The sequence below is a fragment of the Falco rusticolus genome, chromosome 1 (assembly GCF_015220075.1).
Source record: "Falco rusticolus isolate bFalRus1 chromosome 1, bFalRus1.pri, whole genome shotgun sequence".
NCBI lineage: Eukaryota > Metazoa > Chordata > Aves > Falconiformes > Falconidae > Falco > Falco rusticolus.
The window spans coordinates 24,591,382-24,617,797 of NC_051187.1; the positions used below are offsets into that span (position 1 = coordinate 24,591,382).

Sequence of the window (26,416 nt, forward strand, 5' to 3'; positions counted from 1 at the left end):
ATAAGGTTGTGGTTGCAGCCTTAATCTTGGCCTTTCATAACTTCCCAGTCCTTGACTTCGTAACCTCAATAATGTTGCTTTAATGTAGTTTTTTGTGTGTGATTTGAATCAGCAGCACCTGAAAAAGAGCCTTCTGTTTATCAATGATATTGTTAACAAATGACTTTGGGATGAAAAATCAAAGCAATCTCTTTGCTACAGAAGCGCTTTTATAAAACATATCTCAAGCAGACAGCAACTTGCTTTTCTATTGTTTTGCCTTCATCTGTAATCACCACGTAGCGTCCTGCAGCCTGGTACAGCATTTCATCTTCAGGCTCTTGCACAACCTTTTTTGCACAACACTGAAGCACTTTGTTTTCAGATTCCAAAGAGATGCAGGAGGCAACAGATTGTAATTTTATGAAAACAAAGCAAACAAAACTAGATTAAACCTTTCTGCAGAGGTCTTGTGACTGGAAGAAATTGCTGGGATTAGTGGATGGGCTACTGCACCCACGACAGTTGATATCATGGCTTTCTTCATCCATCCCTTGTGTCCTAATTCTACGCTTTGAGAATCCTTTTCTCTTTTGAATTGCACTTTACACCTGCCTGCCTTTCTCCTTGGTGTTGTTTTAAGAGTGTGTGCAATTCCTTCCCCTAGATAAATGCTTTTGAGGAACTAATTGTGCATTCAGAGGAATATACAGTGCATTTAACTATCTTATCTGGAGGGAAATGAATGACTACTATAAAAATCTTATTTTATTTTCTGATTTTGAATGATTGCAGGGACTAGTCAGTGCATTGTTTTCAGACTTTTATATCTAGTTGTCACTGCCAGAACTAAAATAACGGAATATGAAATGCACGAGAGAGGTATTGAAGTCTTAGGGCATTTTCATCCATCAGCTGTAAAAATTCTTCCCAAATGTAACAGAAAACAGTATGAGTTGATGAAGACTGTCAAGATACGATGGCAAATTTGATACCCTCAGATTTCCTGATTCTGAGGGGGTTTTCGTTTGGTTTGTGCAGCTGTTTGGGCATGTTGCTGTACTGGATTCCCAGCTAATGATACCCACTGCGTGATGCTAAAGAAGCTGCAGGATTTCTCTCAGCTGTACTTGGTAGGCATCTTAATTTTTTGCAAGCTAAACTTTTGTAGCAGATTTTCTTAGGGAATACGGAGGTGGTGGTTTTGCCAGTGTTTCCATTTGTGCGTTTTTTCATTGGAAGCCCTTTGGCTGCTTCTTGCTTCTCCTCATGTAACGTCCCTGGCAAACGAAGCACTTCTGCAGCTGACAGCCTGGCCGAGGTGTTGAGTCCATCTTATGGTTGTGTCCGTAACTCAGAAAGAATTTCAAATCAACTTGTGTAGCTAGTGAAAATGTATTTTATCATTTTTTTCCCCCTTTAATTGGTTTCTTCCTTCTGCACTAGTGTTCGGGATCAAATGTGAGTTCCTTGTACCTTGAAAATAGATGAAAGGCTCCAGGAGTACCTTCTGTACAATTCCATTTGACACAAACTTGGATGTCTGAATAGTGGACAGGGGCAAACTGCTGGATTCAAGCTTGCTTTTCTAACCGTTTGTAGTTTAGGTGGAGCAGTACGTTGATATTTCAAGACTGTATAATAATTTTGGGTGTTTAAAAGTATCATTTCTTTATATTTAATTGTATTGTTGGAGTGAAGGATAAATTGTTGGGCTCTGATATGAAGCTTTTGTGGACTTTAGCAAGAACCTGAGGAGCCAATGACTGGAATGTAGTTGTATGCTGATGCAGTTGTTACTTGGTTTTACTAGCCCTGGGCTGTAATCTACTTCTGGTTTCAATAATCAGTTTTTAAAAGTTGTGCTTTACTGGGGTCACCTTCAGTGCGAATTCAGAAAGTTCTTGCAACGCTGGAATCGGAACAATAATCCACAAGGACGATTTGGAAAGATCAAGGCTTGAAATCCCTGAGCAGCACCTGAAATTTTCATCCAGATAAGTGCCTGCAGTGCGTTTGCTACACGGTGCATTTACAGCTTTGCTTTTCATCAAGTGCTCCCGTAGAAAAATCCTGTAATAAGGGGTGGAACGGAGCTCTCGTTGTTTACGTGTAGTTCTTCGGTTGCCGTCAGAGGGAGGGAAGGTGGCTGGAGGGCAAGGGCAGAAGGAAGGGGCAACAGCCATGGACTGGCTCTGGGGTGAGATTCATGGGGGTGAAGTGTGTACCCTGCGAAGCAGTGTGAAGCACTGCTCAGCTGCCACTGAGGATCTGATTTATAATTAATGAGCTATCATTTACGTAGAAAGAAGATGGACTCTCCTGAAATAAATCAGGCATAGCTCTCTGAAAGCTTAACACTTGATGAGAGTATGGTGTGTCCTTCAAGCCTCCTACCTCGAGAAATTGTCTGGTGTAGCTGCAGAGGCTGCTTTTCCTCCCCTCGCCAAATACAGGGCTCGGGTTGAAACTGTTAATATTAATTGGAGCTGAGATGATTGCAGTGCCACCCCACCAGGCTTCAGCAGCCCTCCTGCTTGCTGATGTCGCGGCAGGAGTCTGTTCAGCATGGGCGGCTCTTCTCCGCTATGGCACGTACAATGGTAGCGGGTTGATTAATGTCCTCAATAGAAATAAAACAAATGGAAATTTTTTTAGATTATACAGTACACTCATAAATATTAATGCACTTTTGCATTGAATTGCATGTAATTACTTATTTATACATTTAAGTCACCTTCCTGATACACTTAAGGCACTTTACTGATGAAAGATATCTCTGAATAAGATGGTTTTAAACCTTGCCTAATATGTTTGTAGGATTTATTTAATAATGTGTGGGCTTGTATGCTGGCAGGAGAGGAGAAAAACCTCCATTAAAGTCTGAATGTGTTGTTCACACGGTCTGCTACTTAGTTTGAATTGACTCCATGGGTAGCTGCTGAAAAATACGTCTCGACATGAAATATTACTACATCTCCTTATCTATGTAGATAAGGTCTGTGCAGTCCTGTCACCTTAGAGTAATTACAGCTTATTACTCTAATCATGATGATGCCTGAAGTCTGTAATTAAGATTGTGCTGGCTAATGTACTAGCACACGGCATGGTACAGCTATTGTCCTATCTAAACAACAGAAAGATAAAAATTGGATGAGGGAGAAAGGGCAGCAAGTGGGGAAGTGATTTATGCAGGGCCATAGTTTCCAGCCAAGCGCTGCCTCCCCTGAACCCAGCGGCTTTCAAAAGAGCAGAATCCGTGCGTGTCCTCCGCAGCCTTGCCCACGCGGCTGTACCGATGGTGCGTCCAAGCCAGTCCCGGGCAGTTCGCACCCTCAGACGTGAGGACTGACACCCCCTGTGATCTCTACTCAAGTAGTTTTAATGCATCCTGTCCACCTGTGTCTGAGCGTTGAGTCGTTTAGCATGTCCTGTTGCAATCCAGTCTGCAGACGAAGAATTTAGTATCTATTTCTATATACATATAGACGATTTGGCCTGAAAATATATCTGTTGAAAGCAACGAGAGGTTCCACTGTAAGATACAATAATACGAGGTTGTGACCCACAGCACGCTGTAATTTTCTCTGCAGTGATGTCAGCTGGTGAAAAGCAGATGGGCTGTTCTGGAGGAACGTGGTTGTCAAAGCACCAATCTTTATGTTTACATTTCATAGTAAGCCCACCCACCGAACTGGATTTAAGGCCCGCTTTCACAATTTGCGGAATGGCGAGCCGTGTACATGCGGAGCTCCCATTCGTCTCTTTGATCGTGAGCAGAAGAGGCACCTTACTTTTGGAGATTGCTGCAAATTGTTCATTCTTTCTTGGAAGGTACATTCTCTTTGAGTTTGCAGAAGCCTTTGCGATTTTGGTGTCGCTCATCTTTGCTGTAGGTATTTATGCAGGTTCTTTCATCCCAATTCTGACATGAGCTAACTTTCTTTAGGTGTATCTGGTGGTTCATGAAACTTTATGCAGTTGGCTAGAACACAGGCTCCTTACGGAGGGGGTTATCCCAGATACGCCCACAGTGATCTGCAAAATTTGACCCATCTTACACCCTCTTTAAAGCTAATGGGAACCAGTAATTTTTTGATGGCAGTGCTAGCCCCATTAGATATTTTATAAGCTTCTGGAAGCTTGCCACTGTTTCATTTAGTTCGCTTATAGCTGGGGAAAAAAAAATAAAATCCCACAAAAGCTATTTAGTCATTAGGATGATTTTTTTTTTTTCTCTCCAGAAAGTTTCCCTTTCTTCACTCCTTCAACCTTTCATATTTAGAGTGAATCCTCTTAATAGCATTTCACCTGACTTTCCTGATATGAATAACACTGTGTGAAGAAAAGCTTAGGGTATTTCCCATGGTGCCTTAGGTGAAGAATAGGTAGAAAAAGTGTCTTATAGCTTCTGTTCCATGCTCCCTTCTTTAATGCTTGTAAAATTACTCTTTTTACCACATACCAAATTTGAATATTGACTGTCTTCAGTCTAATTAATCTTCTCATTGGTTTTAGTTATGAATTTTGTGAAGCTCTTGTGTTTTAGATAGGCATTCAGGGAGCATTCTTTAATTAAAGCCAAACTGATTTTTGCCTTTAGGCATGGGGTTTTTTGCATTAAAAGGTGGCATAATTTGTATTATATTCTCCTGAACCTGAATCTTTGTGACACAGGGACCAATAGCCCGATTTCTTTTCTGCTGTGGGTTATAATACTAAGTGACAATAAACAGCAGCATGAGTGCTTACAGGATCACGTAGGACTTCATGGTAGGGCATGGAGACCTTTTGGTCAAAGTAGTCAGGCATGTTAGTAGACTATGCTTAAAGTATTACACTGTTTAAGTAGTATGCCCCTGTAAAGTGTACTTTACAGGCTACTGTACATTTGGAGTTCTTGGAGTAGATGTGACTTAGCAGATTGTATTTATTAGATGCACAACATGCATTGTAACATGCACCTTTCCAATAGCTTCTGCTTCTCTCCTAACGACCCTCCAGCCTCCTCCCTTCTCTTCCTCTGCCTTTAATTCTGTGTTGGTGGAAATTTTTTTTTGAAGTGACATTTATTTGAAACAAAAATATGAATTCTCTGTGTTGCAGGTTATCAGTAAGAAAATAGCTGTAGGCTAAGCAAGAAAACTCATGCTTATGTTACAGGACTTGAGTGGGGGTTTTGAGTATTTTGTACAGACAGACATTGATTCTGGGGTTTAAAGAAGGGTCAGTAACAAAGTTTTCAAATACAAGCTTCCCTCCCGCCCACTACTTTTTACCCCCCTGAGATTTGGAAATCTTCTGCCTAAGTCAGACTTGAGGGAAAATGTCCACTGAAGTCGAATGAGATTCATTGTCTGTAATTGGATTTAGGTCAGCTCTTGCCCTGGCTTGTCAGGTAGAGGAAACAATAAAAATAAATGTGAAAAAACAAGTCTTGTTTAAATCAAAGACGACTGTTATTTTAAACATTATAAACATAATGCTGCCTTCTAAATGCGTGCTTACTTGATACATGAGATGTTTCTGAGAATTACGAGGTTGATGGTATAAAATCTAAAGGAGTATGCGTCTGCTTCCGTGCACTCACTTAATCTTATGGATTTTATTTTGCATTTGCCTATCCTTTGTGGACATCAGTGAAGACTTCTTTTTCCTTTTTTGGTGACTGTAGCATTGCTTTGAGAATGCTTTAGTCACCTAGGATTGCTGCTTAAAGAGGTCGACCACATTGGAGCCATATCTCAACTGCTGTGTTTTTCTTTTCTTTCTTCCCCCTTTCCCTCACTCTGCAGAAGGACGTAGCTCTGAAACCTCAGGAACGTGTGGAGAAGCGACAGAATCCTCTAGCAAAGAAGAAACGGGAAGCACTTACCAATGGGCTGTCATATCTTCCGAAAAAGAACAGACTTCACCACCACCAGTACAGCTCCGACCGAGAAAACGATCGTAATCTTTGTCAGCACCTTGGGAAAAGGAAGAAAATACCGAAGGGCCTCAGACAGGTGGGAGAAAAGTTATCTGTTGCGGGGAGGGAGGGCTTTGGCTGTTGCCGTATGGTATGTAGAAGTGGATTTTTCATTTTGTGGAATCACTGATTTTAATCCCTTTGTAGTAGTTGTGTCCTTGGGCTCTTGGATGCCACTTGGTACTGTGTCCTGGTACTAGGAGAGATGAACTGAGTAGGAAAGCAAGCTGTGTGCTGATGCTAGAGCTGGGCTGATTAATAAATGTGCAAAGGTTGGAGGAGCTTTGCATAGACTGGCTGTGAGACTGTCAGGGCAAACAAACGTGGTCTCTCTATTACATTGTCAGGCCAACTTTGTACTATAAATATGCCTACTTGTCTTTAGACTTAGTACACAGAAGTGTAAGACCCCCCTCTGATCATCAAGGGCGAGATGAGGTAATTGTGAGAGGGGCAGCTGTTAATCAAGACAAAGCTCTATGACTGATTACGGTGCAGGGAGCTCATTTGTAGGATGTCAGTGGTACCAGTGCATGCTCTTTTGGGTTGCTAATCACCTACCGGTAAGCAGGAACTTCCTGCCTTCCCAGCACTGGTGTCCCCTTAGTGGGATGGCTGTGCTGCACGTATGACAAAAGGGAGCATGTAAAAGCTGCAGAGCTTGAGGCTGGAAATCTCAGTCTCTTCTGCAGGACTGTGAAGTGTTGTGTTATGTTTTTTAAAACAACAAAGCGTGACAAGTGTGATTTCTGTGGTGAGCAGGATGCAGACAAACAAGCCATGTTTTGCTTGTTTTTAATGAATAAATATCCCTTGTGCATTTATTTATACATAGAACATTAAATTAGAGCTGGGTATTTTAAGTGTAGAAGGTGCCTATGTGGTCATTTGGCTCAGCGTCTGCAAACCTGAAGTCTAAATAACAGTAAAGTAGTCAGCTTTGACCTAAATTTGAATGATATTAATGACTCACTAACAAAAATTTCTATGTCTAATGGAGATGGTTGATAATCAGTGAATGAGGCTTCACCCTTCTTTAGTGCAAACCAAACATTGCTGTGCAGAGAAACTTACAGAAAATAGTGAGAATTCACTGCTGCTCATTTTGTGAGCTCAGGGAAATGAAAGGAACATTGAGGATAAAAGTATGTTGACTTGTATTCAATTTTGATCTTCAGAGTTATGGAAGTGGGTAAAAAAAAAATGTTTTCCTGATTATTTTTAAGCCTACACTTTATATAGAAATAAATTAAGAGATTATACAGTGCTTCAGCAAAGCAAACAAAGTGTAAAATGCTTATTCTACACTACCACACCCATTAAAGGTATTTCTTCTAATTTAATTTTGCTTTGTGTTTCAAAGGGAGATGGGGAAACTGTTCAAGATAGTTGATGCAATGGTTGATATAAGTAGATACTGAAAATTGCTGTGTTTCCTTGACTGTTGGTTGGTGGTTTGGTGTTTTTTGTTTGGGTTTCTTTTTGGTGCACCTACGTGACCTTTACTGACTCTTTTTAGTATGCCAAATGGTAAATGTATCTGCTTTGTGCAGTGGGAGCTGGTCTTCGTAAAAGCTGACTTTTTGGCACTGTTTGATTCCCCTGGCATTGCCTACTGTCAAGTGAAACCTTTCTGCCTGGTACTTAAGCTATGAAGGAATCAACCTCACTGCTGATGGAGGTTATTTGTGAGGTTATGTTTTTAGGAATAAATATACACTGGCTTAGAAGGTATTGAGTTGACAAATATAATGGAAAATGGTTTTTCCTTTTAGCTGATAAATCTGAGTACTCTGCTTAATTCCTCAGGGATAAGGCTGAGAGGAAATAAAATATCTTGCTCAATATATATTTAATACATTTGGTAGGGGTATAGCTCCTTAGATAAGAACATTTTAGTCTCATGAACAGTTTAGGTGCTGACAAATCCAAGTGGCTTTGGCACTTAGACGTGGAAAAAAGATGTCATGGAAAAGACTATAAGGCTTATTTGAAAAGACATGCCCACAACCTTTATATATAGCATTTCTGGTAAGCATTTTCTGTCTTCTTTCAAGACAAATGGTGAAGACCTTGAAAAAAGGAAGATAATGACAAGTTCTAAGGATGATTTTCTCTGATCATGTAATAGTTTTCCTCCTAGAGTGACTCTTGGCTGCACACCTTGGGTTTGCTTCCCCCCCCCCGCCCCCCCCCACCTCCATCCCACTGAATTCCTGGGCTCTTGATGGGAAGTAAAGTTGCTTGTCAACCTTCTCAGATGACAAGCCGAGAACTGGGGCCGCTGTTTTGTGCTTGATGAAGTAGGAGCATCCAAAGCCAATTAAAGTTCAGTATGCTTCTGGACACATACGGTGTCCTTGCTATATTAGGTCTATATACTTTATACATAAACTATGTATCCTACCCCTGTTGTCCCTGGAGGAATCCTGAAGATGTGAGTATTATAATTGGATGGCGGGATGCAATCTCAGTGCTGTCACTTGCGTTCCTGTGCTGGCGTAAGACCTTGGCTGCAGTCTGTCCCTGTTGGGAAATGTTTTATATCTGGAGATCCTGTTCGTTGTTTTACCAGTAGTTAACAGGCCTGTCTGATATGCCTTCCTGTGAAATCTGTTGTCTGCTGGAAGTAACTCTCACACGCAGGATTTACAGTATGAAGCTCCCTCGTCAAACAGATTTAGTTGAAGTCAGCTATTGGAAGGACTGCTAATTAGTTTTCAGAGAGAATCCTTGCAGTATTCATGCAGGTATTTATCCAGCTATGCTGAAATGCCTACAGGTTTATTGAAATCCAGAAAATGTGAAACTGTAGGTTAATTAAGGCTCATATTTTACTAGCGAGAAGACTTTTGAACTCTGCTTTGTGAGCTTTTATAAATGTACTTATTAAATGCCTCAAGGAAATTTTAGTTGGTGTTAAGCAAACATAAGACTCATCAGGACATTTCTCCAGTGTTTTAAATTTAATTTCCTTTACGTTAATTGGCGATGGCGTGTTTTTATGTGTTTTCTGTAAAAATCCTTTGGAAATCTTGAAGTGAATGTTTTTAAACGAGTAAAAGGGTAGCAAATTTTTTAAAATAGTTTTTAATGAGTTTTATTCTTCAAGGTTTGAGCAGAGTGGGGCATACTAGGAAACAGTGTTTTCACTGCAGAAGGACCGTTGAGAGTGTTTTGATAGTGAGAGGGAAGGATCATTTTTCTTCATTCAGTGTGTGTTTGTGTGTTTTGGAAAGAGCAAAAGACACTGACTTTTGCTACCTTTACCCATTTCCTTCATTGTATTCTGTATCTGCTGGGAGATTCATACACCTTCTTGCAGTAAAGGATTGTCTTTGGCATGTGATTCTGAAACAGCATTTGTGTGCTGGGCGAGTGGTATTACACTTAGCTGGCTTACACGTACGTAGGAGAGCCAACTGCTGCTGGGCTCTGCCTTAACCGGCCGATTCCAGAGGCACTTGCAGAATATCAAATCCTAATCCCAGATATCGTGTGAGTGCAATGAAGGAGACAAACTGGTAATAAGGGGCGCATGATGAATAAAGGGAAGAAAACTCATGATGGAGAAATTAGGAGATAATTTTTTGTGAGATAAAAATGGGAAGAACAGCAAAAGTAATACACTGTTGACTATGGCAGTCATCAACTACAAGCATTACAAACTATTAGCTTTAACAGTGTAGTCCATTACATGAATCAATTGGGGGAGGGAGGGAAGTAGTGAAGCTTTTCCTTCTCAGAATTAAGTCCACGATCCCCTTGACAGTGTCGCCCTGAATCTATAAATCTTAAATTTGAGACTGCTAAGGCCTTTGATGGCAGATCTGGATGGCCGCTGTCTTCCCCTGTCATCATGGCTTGCTAACATCACGTCATTAATTGTGTTGCAGATTTAGTTCTAGTACAGAGGTGCTTGTGTGCTTCAGTGCAGCAAACCTGTGGTGCAGAGGGTAAAATAACCATTGTGTGAGCTGCATTTAATCATGCTTACAGTCAGAAATGGCTTTTGCACGCTCTTAGACAAGCCTATACATGACAGGTAATGAGAGTGGAGCGGGAGGTGGGTGTTAGCTGTATGGTTTGTGGTGACATTGGTCGGGGAGCTGAGCAGATGGGTTTGATTGTCACCGGCAGTGTGATTCCAGTGAGAGCTGACTGTGGTGACAAGCGATTTACAATGTGCTATTTACAGTTTGGGTTTGCAGTCTCTCAATGACATCTGAGTGCTCTTTAGCAACTGCTTTTCTAAGAGCTGTTAATTGAAAATGGAATTGTGGGTGGGCTTTGGGAGTGCAAGAGCAGCTACAAGTATTATGTGCAACCATGGAGAGCTGTTTAATCTTTTTGACTCCCAACTTGTAGCTCTGTGCAGCAGCAAGGGAAAAAGGCATATATATTTGTGCAGCATGAGGTTGGACACCTTGGAAATGCTGTGTACAGCATGCATGCACCCCATAATGAGTGATAAAGGCTTGAATCTCCTTTTGCATAGCTGCTGTCTGTGATTTGGGATTGCTTTACTGGCAGCCAGTGGATTTCAGTTTCAGTGACTATAAAACTGCTGAAGATCGGGAATGAACCTGGACTATGAAAATAGCTCCTGCAGGACAATAGAGGGGTTTGTAAGCTGTGCTGGGTGTGTTTGAGATCAGTTTGCACTGTTGGAGGTCTGGCTCTCTATGACTGAAGTTAAAGGAGCCATTGCTGCTGACTCATGGAGTGTGGGGTGAAGCACCCCTTAGGAGTAGTACCAGCTAGTCATCAGGTCAGCGTGATACGGCCATGCATTAAGAGAAATTGAGATAATATTTCTTTCCATTCTGTTTGTAAAAAGAGAGGTGTGGGTGGTTGGTGTGTTGACTTTTTTTTTGTGTGTGTGTAGTTTGTTTGTTTGGATAGGTTTTTTTTTAAATATAATTTCAAAATACTAGCACAACCACTTTGAAATTACTAGATGTGCTCTTTGTGTTGCAACCTACACAGCATGGTTTGATTACGTGCAAGTGTTGCCAAGAGGTTGAAGTCCCCTGAAGCAAATGTCACGAGCAACAGGACTTTGTAGGGGGCACTGGTTTAATGAAACTGCTCTGTGTTGGTATCGGGTCATGCGAGGGCATGGTTTATTTGGATTTATTTGCCAGTCCACATTATTAACAACATTTAATGTGAAAAATCAACTATGAAATAATAAAAAAAATCAAACCACAGCACTGAAATTATAGAAAGGGCCATGTCCAGGTAACTGTACTTTGAGGTTACATCCCAGCGTAAGTGGATGTAGTAATGTAGTGGAAGAAGATGCTCATATGAGAAAAAGAGATAGGTCGATCTGGTCGTTGAGGAGCCTTTGCAGGATGGAAAAGGAGGAGCACATCTGTGGGGAAGGGGGAGGAGTGAGGTGATGGGGCATTGTGCAGGTCCGTGCTGGGCAGCATGGTTTTTTTGGGCGGTACATGTTACACAATGTGTGCATAGGAAGGGACATGCCCAAAGAGGGGGGTCGTGTGAATTCACATCATCTGTGTCTCCCAATGTCCAGCTCAGCATTATCTAGTCTACCATCGTGCTGTTAGAACGTTGAGTGCTTTGTGCCAGCCTGTCAGTCATTTCATCCTTGAAAGGGAGCCACACTTTATTTTGCACACACGCACAGTATGTGGATTTCTGTATGTGCGGGAGAACCCGTGTCTAAAAGCTGGGCTGCTATTCAGTTGCCCCTCTCGTTTCCCTCTCAGAAACTGCCATTGGTGACAAACAGCGCTTGAATTACAAGCGTTTTGTGATTCTCAACTGCTGTTTCCTCCTGATCAGAGGCCACAGAAATCTCCAGCTGCACTTAACCCACAGTCACCATATCCAGTGCGTCATCTGTGAAGGCACCCAGCTGCTCGAAAGCATCCAAACAACTTCTGGGCCCTGATAATATATAATTGAGCTCAATGGGCACAGAAGAGATTGTTGTTCTCTATAGAAGGGACTGAAAAATGATGTGTTCCTTCGTGTGCCTGTTGTTCTGCACTGCACATCCCCCCCAGGTTTAATGAAATTCCTGAATAGGCACTTTGGATTCCTTGAAAACACACACAAAACCAGGCACGTAATGTGAAATCCAGAGCCATTCACAAAACCGCTCGCGATGACGGGATGCAGCTAACGTTTGCTGAGCACGGCAAGGAGCTGTGCTCCGCGGCACGCCAAAGCAAACACCTGCATTCATTGATCAGCCGCTCATAGAAGCTGCCACTTTACTGAAGATTTGCCTGCAGTGACGTGTCACAGGCGTTTCCCCCCCTTATAATCACCAGTTTCACCTGCAATTTTTCAATAAGCTATTGAATTATACCTCTCTAAATGATACACTGCAAATCCAGCGGGTCCTAATTGCTAATGATGGTTCTGAAAGACTTTCATTTGACTGTAATTAGGTTTGCAAGCAATCAGCTGCCCTTATCAGAATTGAAAACACATATAATGTAAAATATGGGCTGGTGGGAATGTAGTGCTTTCTTAAAAGGAAGAGGAAGATGTTTTATTAGCAGAAGCTGTGACATATTTTAACACCTTGAAAACATCATGTGTGAAATTAATTCTGTTCAGTATTATACCATCTGGCAATGTTATTGTTCTCTATATATTGCCTTGTAAAGCACGCTTTTTTCATCTGGGTGTAAGCCTGTGTTTGAAATAGTAATCATGAGTCAAATTGATTACTAAGGATGTTATCCCTGCTAGATGGGTTACAAATACATGTTGGGAAATCCCATGGACTCAAAATGGCTTCACCATGGAGAGCTTCGCTTGCAGGGCTGAAGAAATTGGAAGAAAAGGGCCTTGTTTTTGCTGTGCCCCTCCCCTGTGAATAAGTATATATGCTCACAGGTAAAAGAAACTCTATCCAGGTATCGTTTATTGAAGCTGAAGTAGAAAATGCCTGTGTCTTAGACTCAGCGCCATGATCACTGTTTATGTACACTAGTATTTTGGTCCTGCCTGAACGCTAATTCCTTAAACACCCAGCCTGGAGCCTCCGGTGTGAGCTAATGGGTATTAGTAGCTGGTGTCTTCAGGCTCCTGTGAAGGCACAGAGGGTCCCTATTCGTAGATGCAGAAGAATATAAGCTTAAAACCTGGCTGCAATCTGGTGTTTGTTTGCCCACTCTGGCTAAAATACCGGCTGTTTGGCCGTGTGGGTCGTCTCTTAACTGGGACTCGAATGTGGGCATCAATGATATGGTGACTAGTGTGACTATCATGATAGTGTTACTTCTAGATGTTAAAGCTTCTACAGCCAAGGAAGAGCATGGAAGGACTTGGGTCTTATCTGTAAACAGGAATAAATGGTGGGTTATTGATATCTCTCATGTTTCTCTGAAGCTGATTGTATGAGCTGATTGCACCTAGGGTATGGCAGAAGAAGGGTTTTCTCTGCCTCCAGTGCTTTTGCCTGCCATTACTGTTGTTGCGTGTGATCAGGCTTGTAAGAAAATGAGCAATGTTGGCATATTTTTATTTCTAATGCAAATTTTGCCACTGCTTTGTGATCTGCCCTGCTGCATCTCACTTTGTCTTTTGGCTCCAGTTTATGCAGCTGTGAAACGGCGTTGCTGGAGAGATGTCACAGCCCTGGTACCACACCAGGTAACACTGCTGGGAGAAAGTACCCCTGGGTGTTCCACTGTCACGCTCCATCTGGTGTAACATGAAGTCCCAGAAAATGCCAGACTGAATAAAAAAAAAAATTAGAAACAGTGGCTTTTGGGTTAACCTAATTATATTAATCAGACATCTTGAGAGTAATAGTAAAAAAAATAAAAATAAATTACTGTGCATGGAACAGTTATTGTCTCTCAGGATTATCTTTTTTCTTTTCAAGTTGGCACCCTACTTTAATTGAAAACTTAAATGATTATTAAAGGTGCCATATTGGGAAGTGAACCGTATTTTAAATGTGCGATGCAATCAATTGCTGTCTTAAAAGTTCCCATGCATGTTACCAATAAGAAATTAAACAAAAAATTAATTTTGACTGTGGCTGGTTGGAGATAAATTAAGCTCTAGCTTAAGTGATATAAGACAGTATAATAATGTGACCATTTTGAATTAAAAAAAAGAAATCTTCTAGCACTTTTTAAAATATTTTTTTGTATTCTACAAATAAATTTAAGCCAAGGCTTCTAACCTATAGCTTTGCCTGTGTATTAGTTTGAAGCACAGAAATTCATCCTTGAATTTATTATGAAAACATGGAAGTGCTGAAGCTATGTTACTTGATTCTTCTTTTTTCCTGTGCAAATTCCGTATGCACAAATGGAGGAGGTGTAGGAGTGATGTATTTACATGTGCTGTAACATCTGGTTTGGTGGGAGTGGTGGGTGCAGGGGGGCTGTGGTACCCTGCTGAGAGCTGTAGGAGCGGGAGAGCAGCCTCATAGCCTGTCAGGGTCCTGTGTGATGCTTTAAGGCCTAGTTAGGCATTTGTAACCTGAAGTCCAGCTACTGAGTGCTGTAACTCTGTGGATTCAGGGGCACAGACCTAGGCTGTGTGCTTGCAAGATGGGGGGGGGGGGGGGGGGCTTGTAAAGTGTCAGTGAGCATCAGCCAGAGGAACTGCCCCCTTACTAAGGGGGTAGAAGGCTCCCTGGTCTGGCCTGGCCTCTCCCAGGGGGAGACGACAGGCAGAAAAAGAGGCAAGTCCTTGAATACAGTAAGTGGGGTATCTTCCTACCTCTTTGTAAGCTAAAGGCAGTACTGCTCTTGTAGCTGACTTGTAACAGCCCCTCTGCAGAGGGGGGCAGCTGCCATTCCCCTAGGCCTGACCAGCTGCATTTTTGGCTGAGATTTATTAGAAATGGAAAGTAAACGGCAGCGTGAGTGGCAGTGGTACCACAGCCTGTGAGCTAAAGTGCTGTGAAATTCAGGTACTGAGCTCGCATGGTTGCTTTCGTGGTTTGCGGTACTTCGTGGTGCTGTTGCGGAGTTCTTGAGCCTTTCCGGGATGTGGCCGGGCAGTGGTGGGGAAGGGCGGCTCTGGCCAGCCCCAGAGGCCACCCATGTCCCCAGAGGCCACCCGTGTCCCCAGAAGCCGCACGCTGCCCTGCTGTGGCACCCTTTTGCTGAAAGGGATGTGTGTGTGCGTTGCTGAACAGTCTGCTGTTTATTTCCTTTTGGCAAAAAAACGTCCTGTGTATGAAGCTCAGAAAAGTTATCGATGATCTTCCTCAGCCCTGCGGAGGTTATTCTCCACTTTGTGTGGTTGCACAAGTTGGAATGTTGCTATCTCTCTAAAGTCAAGACATTTTTAATTTTGTGCTCAAACTCACGGAAATGGAACAAATTTTTAAATGTAAGTCCCCATTTCCCATGTTTAACCCTTTTTCGTAGTATATGAACTATATGAAAGCGTCCTTTGTTATTAGCAAAAATGCGACATAGCTTTATTACACTGAGCTTGCTGTACTTGTCAATAATTCAAAGGGAGATTTTGAATCTGTTCCCTCGCCAGTTGAAGAACACACATTACTACATAAGGCCATGACTCCTAAAACAGACAAAACAAACTCGTCCTTTTGTCCTGACCTTTCCCTGGAACACTTTTCTCTGCTCAGTATTAAAATACAGTGCTACAGTTATATGAGTGAAAATGAGAGAGTTACCCTTAAGTAAAAGTTCCTGTTGCTAAAAGAAAATAAATATTTTAATAGAAGATCAACTGCAAAAGTTACTGTGGTGTTGCCTTTCCAGTGCTGTTGGAAGTTTGCCTCTACTATCAGCAACACTTTGCAGGCTAAGACAAAATACATCCTCCTGGTGCGTCCAGTTTTCCATTCGTTAATAGTCAGGGCAGGATCAGTTTCAGATTTATGCTTTTTTATTGAATCAGCTATTGGAAAGACCATACAAATGTGTCACTGTACCGTGAATCGACTTGCTTGAGGAAGTCCTAAACTTCGACCAAAGTCCATCCTTATTCGGGAAAGTGCATGAGCATGTTCCAAGCCAGAGCTGCTTCCCTGACGTCTGTTCTCTTACACTGCTGGTCTCTGTGAGCAGTTGCAGTTTTCAAACTGCAATTTTTCAAAAAGCAAACAGAATTCTTCACTTTTTCCAATTACAAATAATTCTTATTATAGTTTAATCACAGTTCCCCCTAGTATGGAAGACACCAGAGGAATGTTCTCTCTGTAGTCCAACAAAACAAAGGCTTAGAAATAGGGTGACAGCCTTCCTAGTTCTGTCCCGTGTGTTAACATCTGTGAGACACAGGATCTACTTAAGGTGAAGGAAAGGTTTGGCAAAGGATGGCATGGGTGTAAAGTGGTGTAAAGCAGATGCTAGCAGGAAGTTCAGCCCAAAGCCTAGTGAGATCCTGCAAGACATTGTGGGAGGAGGAAGCTGGTTTGCAGTCAGAATTTGATTTAGGTTATATAAAAAGAAAAAGCTATATGCCATTAAAGTCTCTGGACAGCAAAGAGCGGAATCACCGACCCTGAAGTTCCTGTGTACTGTATGCCCGTTTGCTTTCCCAGTTAGCGGAGTTACAAACTGACGTAGGAACCCACGTGCTTAAGAAAGAAGAATGGAGTTCCCTCTCACGCAGATCTTTTCTGCATGATCAGAGAAGCAAGAAAGAGAAAACCCCAAGTTTGCTTATAAAATAGTCAGGCTTGAGCCCAGCTTGCCCTGCTAACCCTCCCCCCCAAGTCTCCCAAGGCGAAAGAAGTCCTTAAATTAATGAAAATAATAAAGCTGAGACTGGGTGTAGAACTGGAAACTGAAGACGTTTCATACTTTTTCTTTAAGAGATTTCAGGTTGGCTTTGTCTAAATATTTTAATAAAAATATTTTAATCATAAAGCAGGTGGATTTTATCCTAGCCGTATGAAGCAGCAAATGTTTGGTGTGTGAACATTTTCCATGGTACTCTTCTTTTTACCAACTATGCTCACCACCTCCTTCTGAAAAAGTTTTTCTTTGATCTTGTTGAACATAAAAAAAAAAAAATCTCATATTTTAAAAACAAAAATAAAAATCAACTGCCCAAAGTAGGCAGAGGGTTAATAAAAATGGAAATTCTGTTAAAATTACTAATCAATCTGTTTAATGTTTTATAGTCTCCCCTCCCCCTAACACATGTTCTTCTTTTGTAAAGCACCTTATTGCTTCCTGCTTGTTTACCAGCTTTTAGCAAGTCAAGCAGCTTTCAAATTGCTTTGATGTTAATTATAGAACTTGTTCAATAGGGCTTGCTAGGTGAAGGAAAATAGCTCATATGTTTAAGAAAATTAATATACAGACAAGTGCTCTGTGCTTTGGTTCTGAAGAAGGAAATGACAAGATACTGATGACAGTGTTGTGTTGTCAAATAAAAGCTCTGTTTGGGTGGCATGCTGCTCTCAGTTTGCAAGATTTGATATTAGTTGTCTTCGCTTCTCTTAATGATGAAGAACTATGTGCTGAGGACTGATCCTCATAATTGTAAAAGGGGTTGAGTTTCAATACCTCTTGTGCCAAAAGAGTTGCCTCTGTTAACCAGATTGTTAACCAACTGTTACCTCTGTTAACCAAAAGCTGTTACTATAAACCAGCCCTTGGGATCGTGGGTTATCCCAGCCGTCCCGTTTCTTCTGCTCTGGTGTCTGGTCCAGCCTGAGCTGCACCTACTCTACTCAATTCAAGTGTAGTTGTGTTAGCGCTTTAGCTTCAGCTCAGTTTGGGGGTTTACAAAAAAATGCTCTTGGAATTTGGAAAAAAAAACCTCTAGCTGTTTGTGAATAAACCTGCCAAATACTCAGAACTGAATCAATCAGTCAATGTCAAGACATCAACCCCCTGCAAGAGAGCACTGAGTAGCAGTGTCAGGGTGGGAGCTGAGATGGGGACCGCTCCCCGCCGGCCAGGGATGTGCCCTCTGTGGTCTCTGGCAAGTCACGGCCTCGTTTCCCCATGTTCATCCTGTATGTAAATTGTGTTTAATCATAACGAACTTGTCTACCTATTCCTAATCAAGGTGTAAAGCTTTAATCAGAGAATTTGTGCGGTGTTTGGAGGTCTTCAGATGAAAGGTTCGGTACCTGTGTGATAAATGAATACTAATAATTTCTAGTACAAAGCACCGTAGCCATTACAGCAGCCTGTGGAGTTTGTGAAAAACAGTGCTGTGCTGAAGGACTGACAAGTACCGAGCAGGAAGCGATTTAAAGCGTTTAGCTTACTGGTGGCGTTGTGTTTTTAAATTAGTAACAATAAGAAGAGGAGGATGGTGGAAGATGTATTGTGACAAAACGCTTTTGCCAGACTTGAAGTAAAATTTGCATTCTGATGGTTCCTATAAGAATTGCAGTCTTTTTGATGATGGAAACATACTATTTTCAGTATTAAGGCTTGTGCTTCCAATATTTTAAATGAACCTGTGTTTTAGTATGCAATAAATACTGAAAACAACGCCCTCAGACTTTCGTCTTTATAATATACTGGCGTGCTGTTACTAGCCTACAGGAGGTACCGATGGGTGTGTTGTTTCTGGAAGCAGTGAGTGGCGTGGCATCTTGCATGTTATGTTAGAGTGATCATAAAGCCTTTCCTGGAGTAGAACTGTATGAGAGTGTAACATTGCATTGGGAGAAAGAGACCTTACCTATCAATAGCAATGCAAGGCTTGTTATTTTAAGTCTTTCTAATTTAAATCATGAAAATCTGTTTTTCATGAATAATTCAGAGATCTGATTTAGTAGAATTATTTCCAGCCCATGTATATTAAACAGCCAGCCTGCTATGCCAGTTCTCTTTAAGACACTGTTGATGGGGTTTTTCTCTTTCCTGCAGAAATGATCATCTTTGTTAGAAAATAAAGCTGCTGTGGCATTTTGTCCTTTTGATTGCTTGAGGATTTCTCTTTAAACCTTGTAGGCTAAAATTCAAGCTGAAGAAAAATAAACCCCTTACTACAGGAGCTCCTAGAATTCAATTTGGAGAGAGTAAACCTTGTACTATATCCATTAGGAAAATGGCAGTATTCTTCCATTTCCTGATGTTATTCAATTACTTACCCCGCTTCCTGCTTTTAGCGTAAACTGTATATTTTAGCTCATGACCTTTGACAGCAAATTGAATCAGAAGTGGAGATGCAATGAAAGTTTCTTTTAAAGATTCTTTAAAAGCATTGATGTGTAGGAAATTTTGGGGTTTGTTTTGTTTTGTTGTCGGCTTATTTTTTATAAGCCTTGCTGTGGATTTTGTAATATAGTGCATTTTCCTTGGCAAAAAGGGAATTTGTTAATGTCCTTCCTTCTTTGCCTTGGAGAACAGCACAGTCAGTATAGCTGCTCTTGTTAGTGCATGCCTGCTGAAATTAGCATTGCGTATTTTAGTTAATACTAATAGAAGTGGAGTTTGTTTAATTTAGAATCAAACCCTTGTTTAGATTGGATTAGCACTTTAAGAAAAATATTTAACTTGTAAAATGATGCTATTGACACAAAGTAGTTACAAGTCCAAAGTCATCCTGGGCTTTGTTTCACCACTGTTGTGGCCTTTCTCTTTGTGCCTGCTCCCCACTCACAGGTTTTCATCATTTAAAAATTATATTATGCAGTTTAAAGCCTTATGATGAAATGAAAAAATGTCTTTTTTTTTTTTTTTTTTTTTTTGTGGAATGTCAGCAGAACAGTATAAACAGAGTCTTTTAAATGTGAGACAACCTTTTTGTAACGTGTCGCAAACAAAACAGTGCCCCTGAGTGTGTGAAGCTTGCATCTTAGTAAGAACTGAGGAACATTGATCAACACTGCTGATGGTGTATTTGCACGGCATCCTAAGAAACCTCTCCTGTATCAGTAATTCCAACATGCTCAAGCGTATCAGGAAAACTGCAGGAAGTAATTCACCATCAGCCCTCTCATGGCTTTTATCTTGCCCCAGTTTTACTCTCTTGGAAATACAGGCTTCATTTTCTGAAACTTCTCAGCACCACAGTTAAATGAGTCCCAGTGCCAAACTAACTTAAAGTACTTGGGAGGCAATTTTTTAATAAAAGCAGTGGGATTTAATGTCTGGATTGCCTCTGTGACTATTGATGTTTAGTGAAAATCTGTTTCCCGTTCACTCCTTTTACACTGCCCTTCAGGAAGGGAAAATCAGCCCAGCCGTGCCGACTGCACTGGAGTTGCAGTTTGGTAAGACATCTGAGACATCACCTGGATAAACCACGCATTTTCTCATTTATGTAAGATTTTATATTTTCAACACCTCCAGGGCTGCTGCCCCTTAAAAAAAAAAAAAAAAAAGAGGGTGGGGAGGGAGCACAGAAGTGTTTCTATTGATGGTGCTGCAAATACCCTCTTGCAATGAGAGAGGCAAATCGTCACATTCCTTGTTCTAATCTTTAGCTCCTCCTAGTTTGTAGCTCATTTATGAGGTTTTGGTCATACTATTTCCCTTACGCTTGTGAATGCTGTCAACACAGAAGGAAACCCAAACCAACACATTTGTCTGAAGTTTTCCAATGTGAGTACCCCGAACCTACCTACAGCTTGGCAGAAAGCGTCGGTAAGAACGTCAGCGCTGCTCACATCGGCCAGCCCAGCCATACCCAGTGCCCTGCTCCCGATGAAACTTCTCGCCCGTGGCGTTCCCTGGGCTTTTAACAGCTGAACGAGACATTAACGGTTTTTAGCTTTATCTGACCGCAATATCTTCGTGTCATAGTTTTGCGCATTTTATCATTTTTACTAACCATGTGTCTTTATAGAATAATGACATCCTGAGGGGAGTAAGAGCCCGTTAGTGCATTTAGAACTTGCACTTGGACTGAACTTGAACAGAAATTTAATTCAATAAGAAAAAAAACAGGAGATGTCTTAAATTTGTTTCTTCCAATATAAAGTGGACAACCCGCTTCCCTTCCCTGAGTTACCAAGCAGCCTGCCCCTCGCCCCAGCTGTTGTGCTATCTGCTTCCAAGCAGCCTGCCCCTCGCCCCAGCTGTTGTGCTATCTGCTTGCACTGGAAGTGCCTTCTCTCTCTTTTTTTTTTTTTTTTTTTTTTTCCCCCTACATTGAGTTGTGAAATTTTCAGGCCTGTATGCAATGCTAAGTTGTATCATGGTCCACCTTGGGTTCGTGCTAGGGGACTGGCTTTTCAGAGTATGTATTTGTCTACCCTGGTACAAGAGCTTTGTTGCTTCGGGTTGTGTTGTTCTGCAGGCTGTTCCAAGATAACATTTAATTCTTTCTTGTTCTGGCTACAGCAATGCCAAGTATTTGTTGAACATCTGTCAGCGTGTTCAGATTATTAACGTAGCTTCTGCTTATTTATGTTCGTAAGAACATTTAAGCCTCATAACAAGTATGTGTAACAGTTCCTTACACTGCTAGTCCCTCTGAAATCCAGCTGAGAGGGTTGACACAACCTCACCCTAGCCGGCAAAGCGTTGGCAATTCCTCCTTCAAAAGCATTCTGTGCTGCCCATGCCTGGAAGGCGGCACAGCTTATAAATGGTTGTGTTTCATTTTCAAACCCTAAAGCTTATATTTTGGGACAGACTAGAAAATACGGGAAGTGGACACCAGAACTGTTTCCAAATTTGGCCTCTGTAATTGGGAAGTTGGGGTCCGTCGTACTGGTGCCTGTTGGCTGTTGCGTTACAGTGCCAACAGAAGCATGTTGAGGAGCACAGAGTAACATAAAGCTGGTGAGATCAGGACTAGCAAGTGCTCCTCTCAGGTCTGCCACGGAGGCAGGTCCCTTCAGTCCAGAGGCTGTGGCATCTGCATCCTTGGAGATTTCCACACCTCCCCTGAGCAGCCTGGTCTCTCCTGAGCTGAATCAGCTTTGCTTGGAGTGGGGCTTGGAGGTCACCCCTGAGGGCCCCTCCAACCAAAACTGTTGTGCACTGAGCAAGTAATTTCTAGGAGCAAAACCTGCTGTTTATTACGGTTATTTGGTGCTATTGGGTTGCTAATGTAGTGTGTGTAGCAAGGAACGCGAAGCCAGCTTGGGAAACGGTCCCTGCCTTTGGGTCTCTAAAGGCCTTCACTTTATTGTTAGCACACAGTTTTTGCAAGTTGAATTAAAGGACAGATCTCCTTCTTGGACTACATGTAGTCTGCTGGGCAGCGAAATGCACTTGGAGCCATTCTCCCAAGTCCTATAATATTTTACTACAGATACTATTAATAAAAGTATTAATTACACTGTTCTGGAATTAGAATTTTGTAATGAAACCTCAAACAGAAAAGTCAAGCCAGGTTGGCCAAATGTCATGAAACACTCAAACTTGAGCTGTGAGTAAAATAAAAGTCTGAGTTGCTTTAAGGTTTATGGTTAAAAGAATGTAAAACTTTTCAGCTTGTCCAAGTTTTGACAGAAAACCTTGCAGTACTTGGCAGGCCTGGCTGGGTTTCCTTAAGTGTGACATGCAAGATAAAACTGGTGACTCGGAGCCAAGCACAACGAAACGAAAAGGTTCTCCTGAAACAAAGAGAAATGGAGATGCACAGAGTTTTCTCACAGCTCTCCTTCAAATCCTAGCCTGGTTCAGTGGGGTGCGGTGGCTGGAGCATCCCCAAGCACGGCATGGGAGCGCTGCGGGAGAAGGTGCGACTGGGAGACGTGCTCGGTCTGGTGCCGCGCTGGCGAGTGTGGCTCTGCTAACCTCGGGGCAGCTGGGCTGCCTTGTGCCGGCGGACGATTTTGCCCGTGAAGTTACCGTTCAGTTGTAGAGTGAGCGCAGCGGTGAGATAAACCCATGAAGGCTGTCCCGTTGCCTCGTAGTGGTACAGCAGTACCACCGTACAAGCTGTAATTAAAAGCTGTTTGGAATATATTTCAGATGTTTGACTTGGATGGGAGGGGAAAGGCAACTTTCTCTCTGTCCTTCCTTTCACCCTTGAACTGGGACTTCTACAGCCTGTTAGGTGAAATGAAGAACTTTTTTTTGGTTTCTGTCCAGAAAGCCTTTTTTTTTTCAAAAAGGAGAGGTTGTTGAAGTATTTGGGAAGATTTTGCTGACAGCAGATAGAGGTTTGTTTGTGCATGTGGGGAGCAGGGGGTGTCAGCCATTTGACGTCGCTGTTCATCAGTACACTCCAGAATTCTGATTATTTAGAAAATTTTTATCTATTTGAATTACTTCAATGCTTTGAGTATTTTTTAGGACTCTTGGATTTGTTGTTGTTGTTGTTGTTTCCCCCCTCCCCGCCCACCTTTTTTTTTTTTTTTCATCTCCCCCCCCCTTCTTTTTTTTTATGTCCCAATTGAAGTTGTTTGGTTTCTTACTAACAGGGATGGTTGGAGTCGGAAGAAGGTAAATAGCAATTGGTGGGGTTTTATCCAGACCCCTTTCACCTGTGATCGGAAGAGTTTAACTTTTTATTTGTACATAAGACTTCATAACTCTTACAGAAATTGCTGCTGCCTCTTTCACATCGATGTCAGGCATGATTGCGCTGATGAAGGCAGTTTCCCAGCGCTTCAGTGGACTTTTGGAGCTGGGCAGAGGATGCGCGCGTTCCCAGTGGTACCAGTGTGGGGCAGGAGGCTGCCTTGGCGGAGTGCTGGGTGTGATCTGGGAGGAGGATGCGTGCGTTCCCAGTGGTACTGGTGCGGGGCAGGTGGCTGCCTTGGCAGAGCCCTGGGTGTGATGAGCCACAGGCTCTCTGACCTTGGCAGTGACCTTGGCAGTGACCTTGGCAGCCAGACCCGGTGGGTGAGGCCGGGGAACGCTGCGCTCAGCCCGGCCCGTGGAGGACACAGCTCGCACCCTTGAGCTGGGCATGGCCGAATCCTGGGAGCACGGACGGTGCCCGGGATTAACCGAGCTGGCGTTGCAGCTCTGGCAGCTCGGCGGGGGGCGGTAGTCTGGGGCAGGGGCTTCGGGCAGAGGCTGCACCCGTGGAGGCGCCGCCCGGGCCCTTGCTGCCGCCCCCAGGCCCAGCCGTGCAGGCAGCGAGGGGGGCTGCGGGCCCAGCCCCGGTCCCTGCGAGGCTCCGCTGTGCCCCGGAGCCTGCGGCTGCCGCCCCCCGCCCCGCCGGGCTGCGCGCTGGAGCGGGGGCGCCGCGGGGGGGCGGGGGAGCGCGGCGGCGCGGGGCGCTGCGGGGCCGCTCGGCGGGGCTGGGGCTCCCTCTGCGGACCGAAGCGGCAAAGTGCGGGGGCCGCGCTCCGGCCTGCTCGGGCACCCTTCCTTTGCTGATTCGCCTTACCCGGTTTTAATTTTTTTTTTTTTTTGCCTTCTTTCCCACTCTTCTTCTGCCTTTCTCCTTCCTTCCCCCGCTTTTCTTCTCCTTCCTTCCCCCGCTTTTCTTCTCCTTCCTTCCCCCGCTTTTCTTCTCCTTCCTTCCCCCGCTTTTCTTCTCCTTCCTTCCCCCGCTTTTCTTCTCCTTCCTTCCCCCGCTTGTCTTCTCCTTCCTTCCCCCGCTTGTCTTCTCCTTCCTTCCCCCGCTTGTCTTCTCCTTCCTTCCCCTGCTTGTCTTCTCCTTCCTTCCCCCGCTTGTCTTCTCCTTCCTTCCCCCGCTTGTCTTCTCCTTCCTTCCCCCGCTTGTCTTCTCCTTCCTTCCCCCGCTTTTCTTCTTCCTTTCTACCCCTTTTTGCCTCCCTCCCGTCCCCCCCTTATTTTTTTCCTTTGCAAAGTGTACTCATTTGGGGAAGGGTTTAGTTTTTCTTTTGCTTTCAGTGGCATTGCAGGAATGCTGCAGGTAGCAGATTCCAGTTTGATCAGACAGATGTTAACTGGTCCCCCAGCTGCCTTCTGCTCCCTGAAGAAGCAAAAAAAAGAAAATGTTCAACCCTGGATCTGCTGGCAGGGAGTCAGTGCCACGGTATCCCGGGATAGACCTCACCGGGCAGGACAAAGGGAGTCAGTGCCACGGTATCCCGGGATAGACCTCACCGGGCAGGACAAAGGGAGTCAGTGCCACGGTATCCCGGGATAGACCTCACCGGGCAGGACAAAGGGAGTCAGTGCCACGGTATCCCGGGATAGACCTCACCGGGCAGGACAAAGGGAGTCAGTGCCACGGTATCCCGGGATAGACCTCACTGGGCAGGACAAAGGCACCACAGCCCTTGCTGTGGCATTTATCGGCATCGCTTGGGCAGAGCAGCCACTGGACAACATGTGTGGAAGTTGGTGAGAATCTGAAAACATTCAGAGCCTTCGCACAGGTCTGATGGCAGGACTGGCGTTGGAGCTGTATTCATTGGCAGGTTGAAGGTATGGCTTGTTAAGCGTCAAAGAGGCTTTACGTTGCTGCTGGAGGACACAAAGCCCGCAGGAGAGCAGCGGAGCTGCCTCTACCCCTGTTCTGGCTGAGTCTGGTTGTAACTGCCTCAGCGTGAGCGACAACTCCTGCTTCCACTTCCAGTAAGACTTCACTTAGCCCTGACTTTGTACAAGTTCTTGAGATAGTGATAGGAGCCTTTCTCGGAGAACCAGAAATTAATTTCTACACTTGTCACTTGCCCCTTTCTTCCTTCAGGCGGCCAGCAACAGCAGTGTGGACGTCAATACTGGTAATTGCTTTCCCATTCCTGGAAGAGGAAAAGAATGGAGGAAAGGTTTTGCGTTGGAAGATGTGCGTGGTCTGGTGTGAGTGAGTCATCTCAGCACCCTGAGGGGTCAGTGGCAGGAACTGACAAAACTCACGGAGCCGGGAAGTCCGGGGAAGCTGGCAGAGCCCAGCAAGCCGTTGGGGTCCCCCTGCTCCTCCTCTGAAGCTCCTGAGAGCTTTGGTTATTAAGACCCATTTGCAGAAGAGCAAGTGAACTTGCAGTGGGGATGTGATCACATTTAAACATCATCTGTGGTTGTTATTGTATGTGGCTGAAGTCTACGAAAGCAACGTTAGCTCCCCGTTGTCACCACTTCAAGTACCAGCTTTCCCAGTGACTAGCTGAAATTTGGAACTGCAATTTTACTGGGTCTTATACTGTGAAATATTACAGGTTTTGCTGCCTTTACAATGTCATAGCAAATTAATTGCAGGCAAAGTGACAAAGTATATTTTGCCTGTGATCAGCCTTACTAATGTATTATTCAGCCACAATTATTTTTTATACTAAGAAGTGTAGAAACATCTCATTGTGGCTGGATGGGAGTTGTGGATATCACTAATTAAAACGTCTTCGTTATAAATATGGATGAAGTTGAGGGTTAAAAACAATGTGTCTTTTCTAGTGAACTAACTGGTTATATGAAGTGTAGTAAGAGATGTATATTAATGGTTTTATCTTTATGGCATTTCTCTAAATGCTTACTGAAAAAGTTGGTAAATGGTACATCTCTTTAGTAAACTTGCTGTAAGTGTGACAACTAAAGAATAGTTGTTTCACATCTTTCTCCCTCATTTCCCTTTTAATTTTGAGGAGCAGAGTCCTGACGCACATCCAGCACAGCCTGGCTTTCTGTAGACTTTGACCTTCTGATTGGATTCTCTGGTGTCTAGTAAGGGATAAACTTACGCTGCAGTCTG

At 43.3% G+C, this 26,416-nt stretch overlaps 1 protein-coding gene across 5 annotated transcripts in view; it reads left to right on the forward strand.

Annotated features, from left to right (window-relative positions):
- The window catches only part of AUTS2 (activator of transcription and developmental regulator AUTS2), a 790,872-nt gene that overhangs the window by 204,203 nt on the left and 560,253 nt on the right, over positions 1-26,416 (forward strand). For all 5 annotated transcript variants that reach the window (XM_037375123.1, XM_037375122.1, XM_037375125.1 and 2 more), the window contains exon 2: positions 5,775-5,984. In XM_037375123.1, coding sequence (XP_037231020.1) covers positions 5,775-5,984 — 210 coding nt within the window. The remainder of the gene's footprint in view (positions 1-5,774; positions 5,985-26,416) is intronic.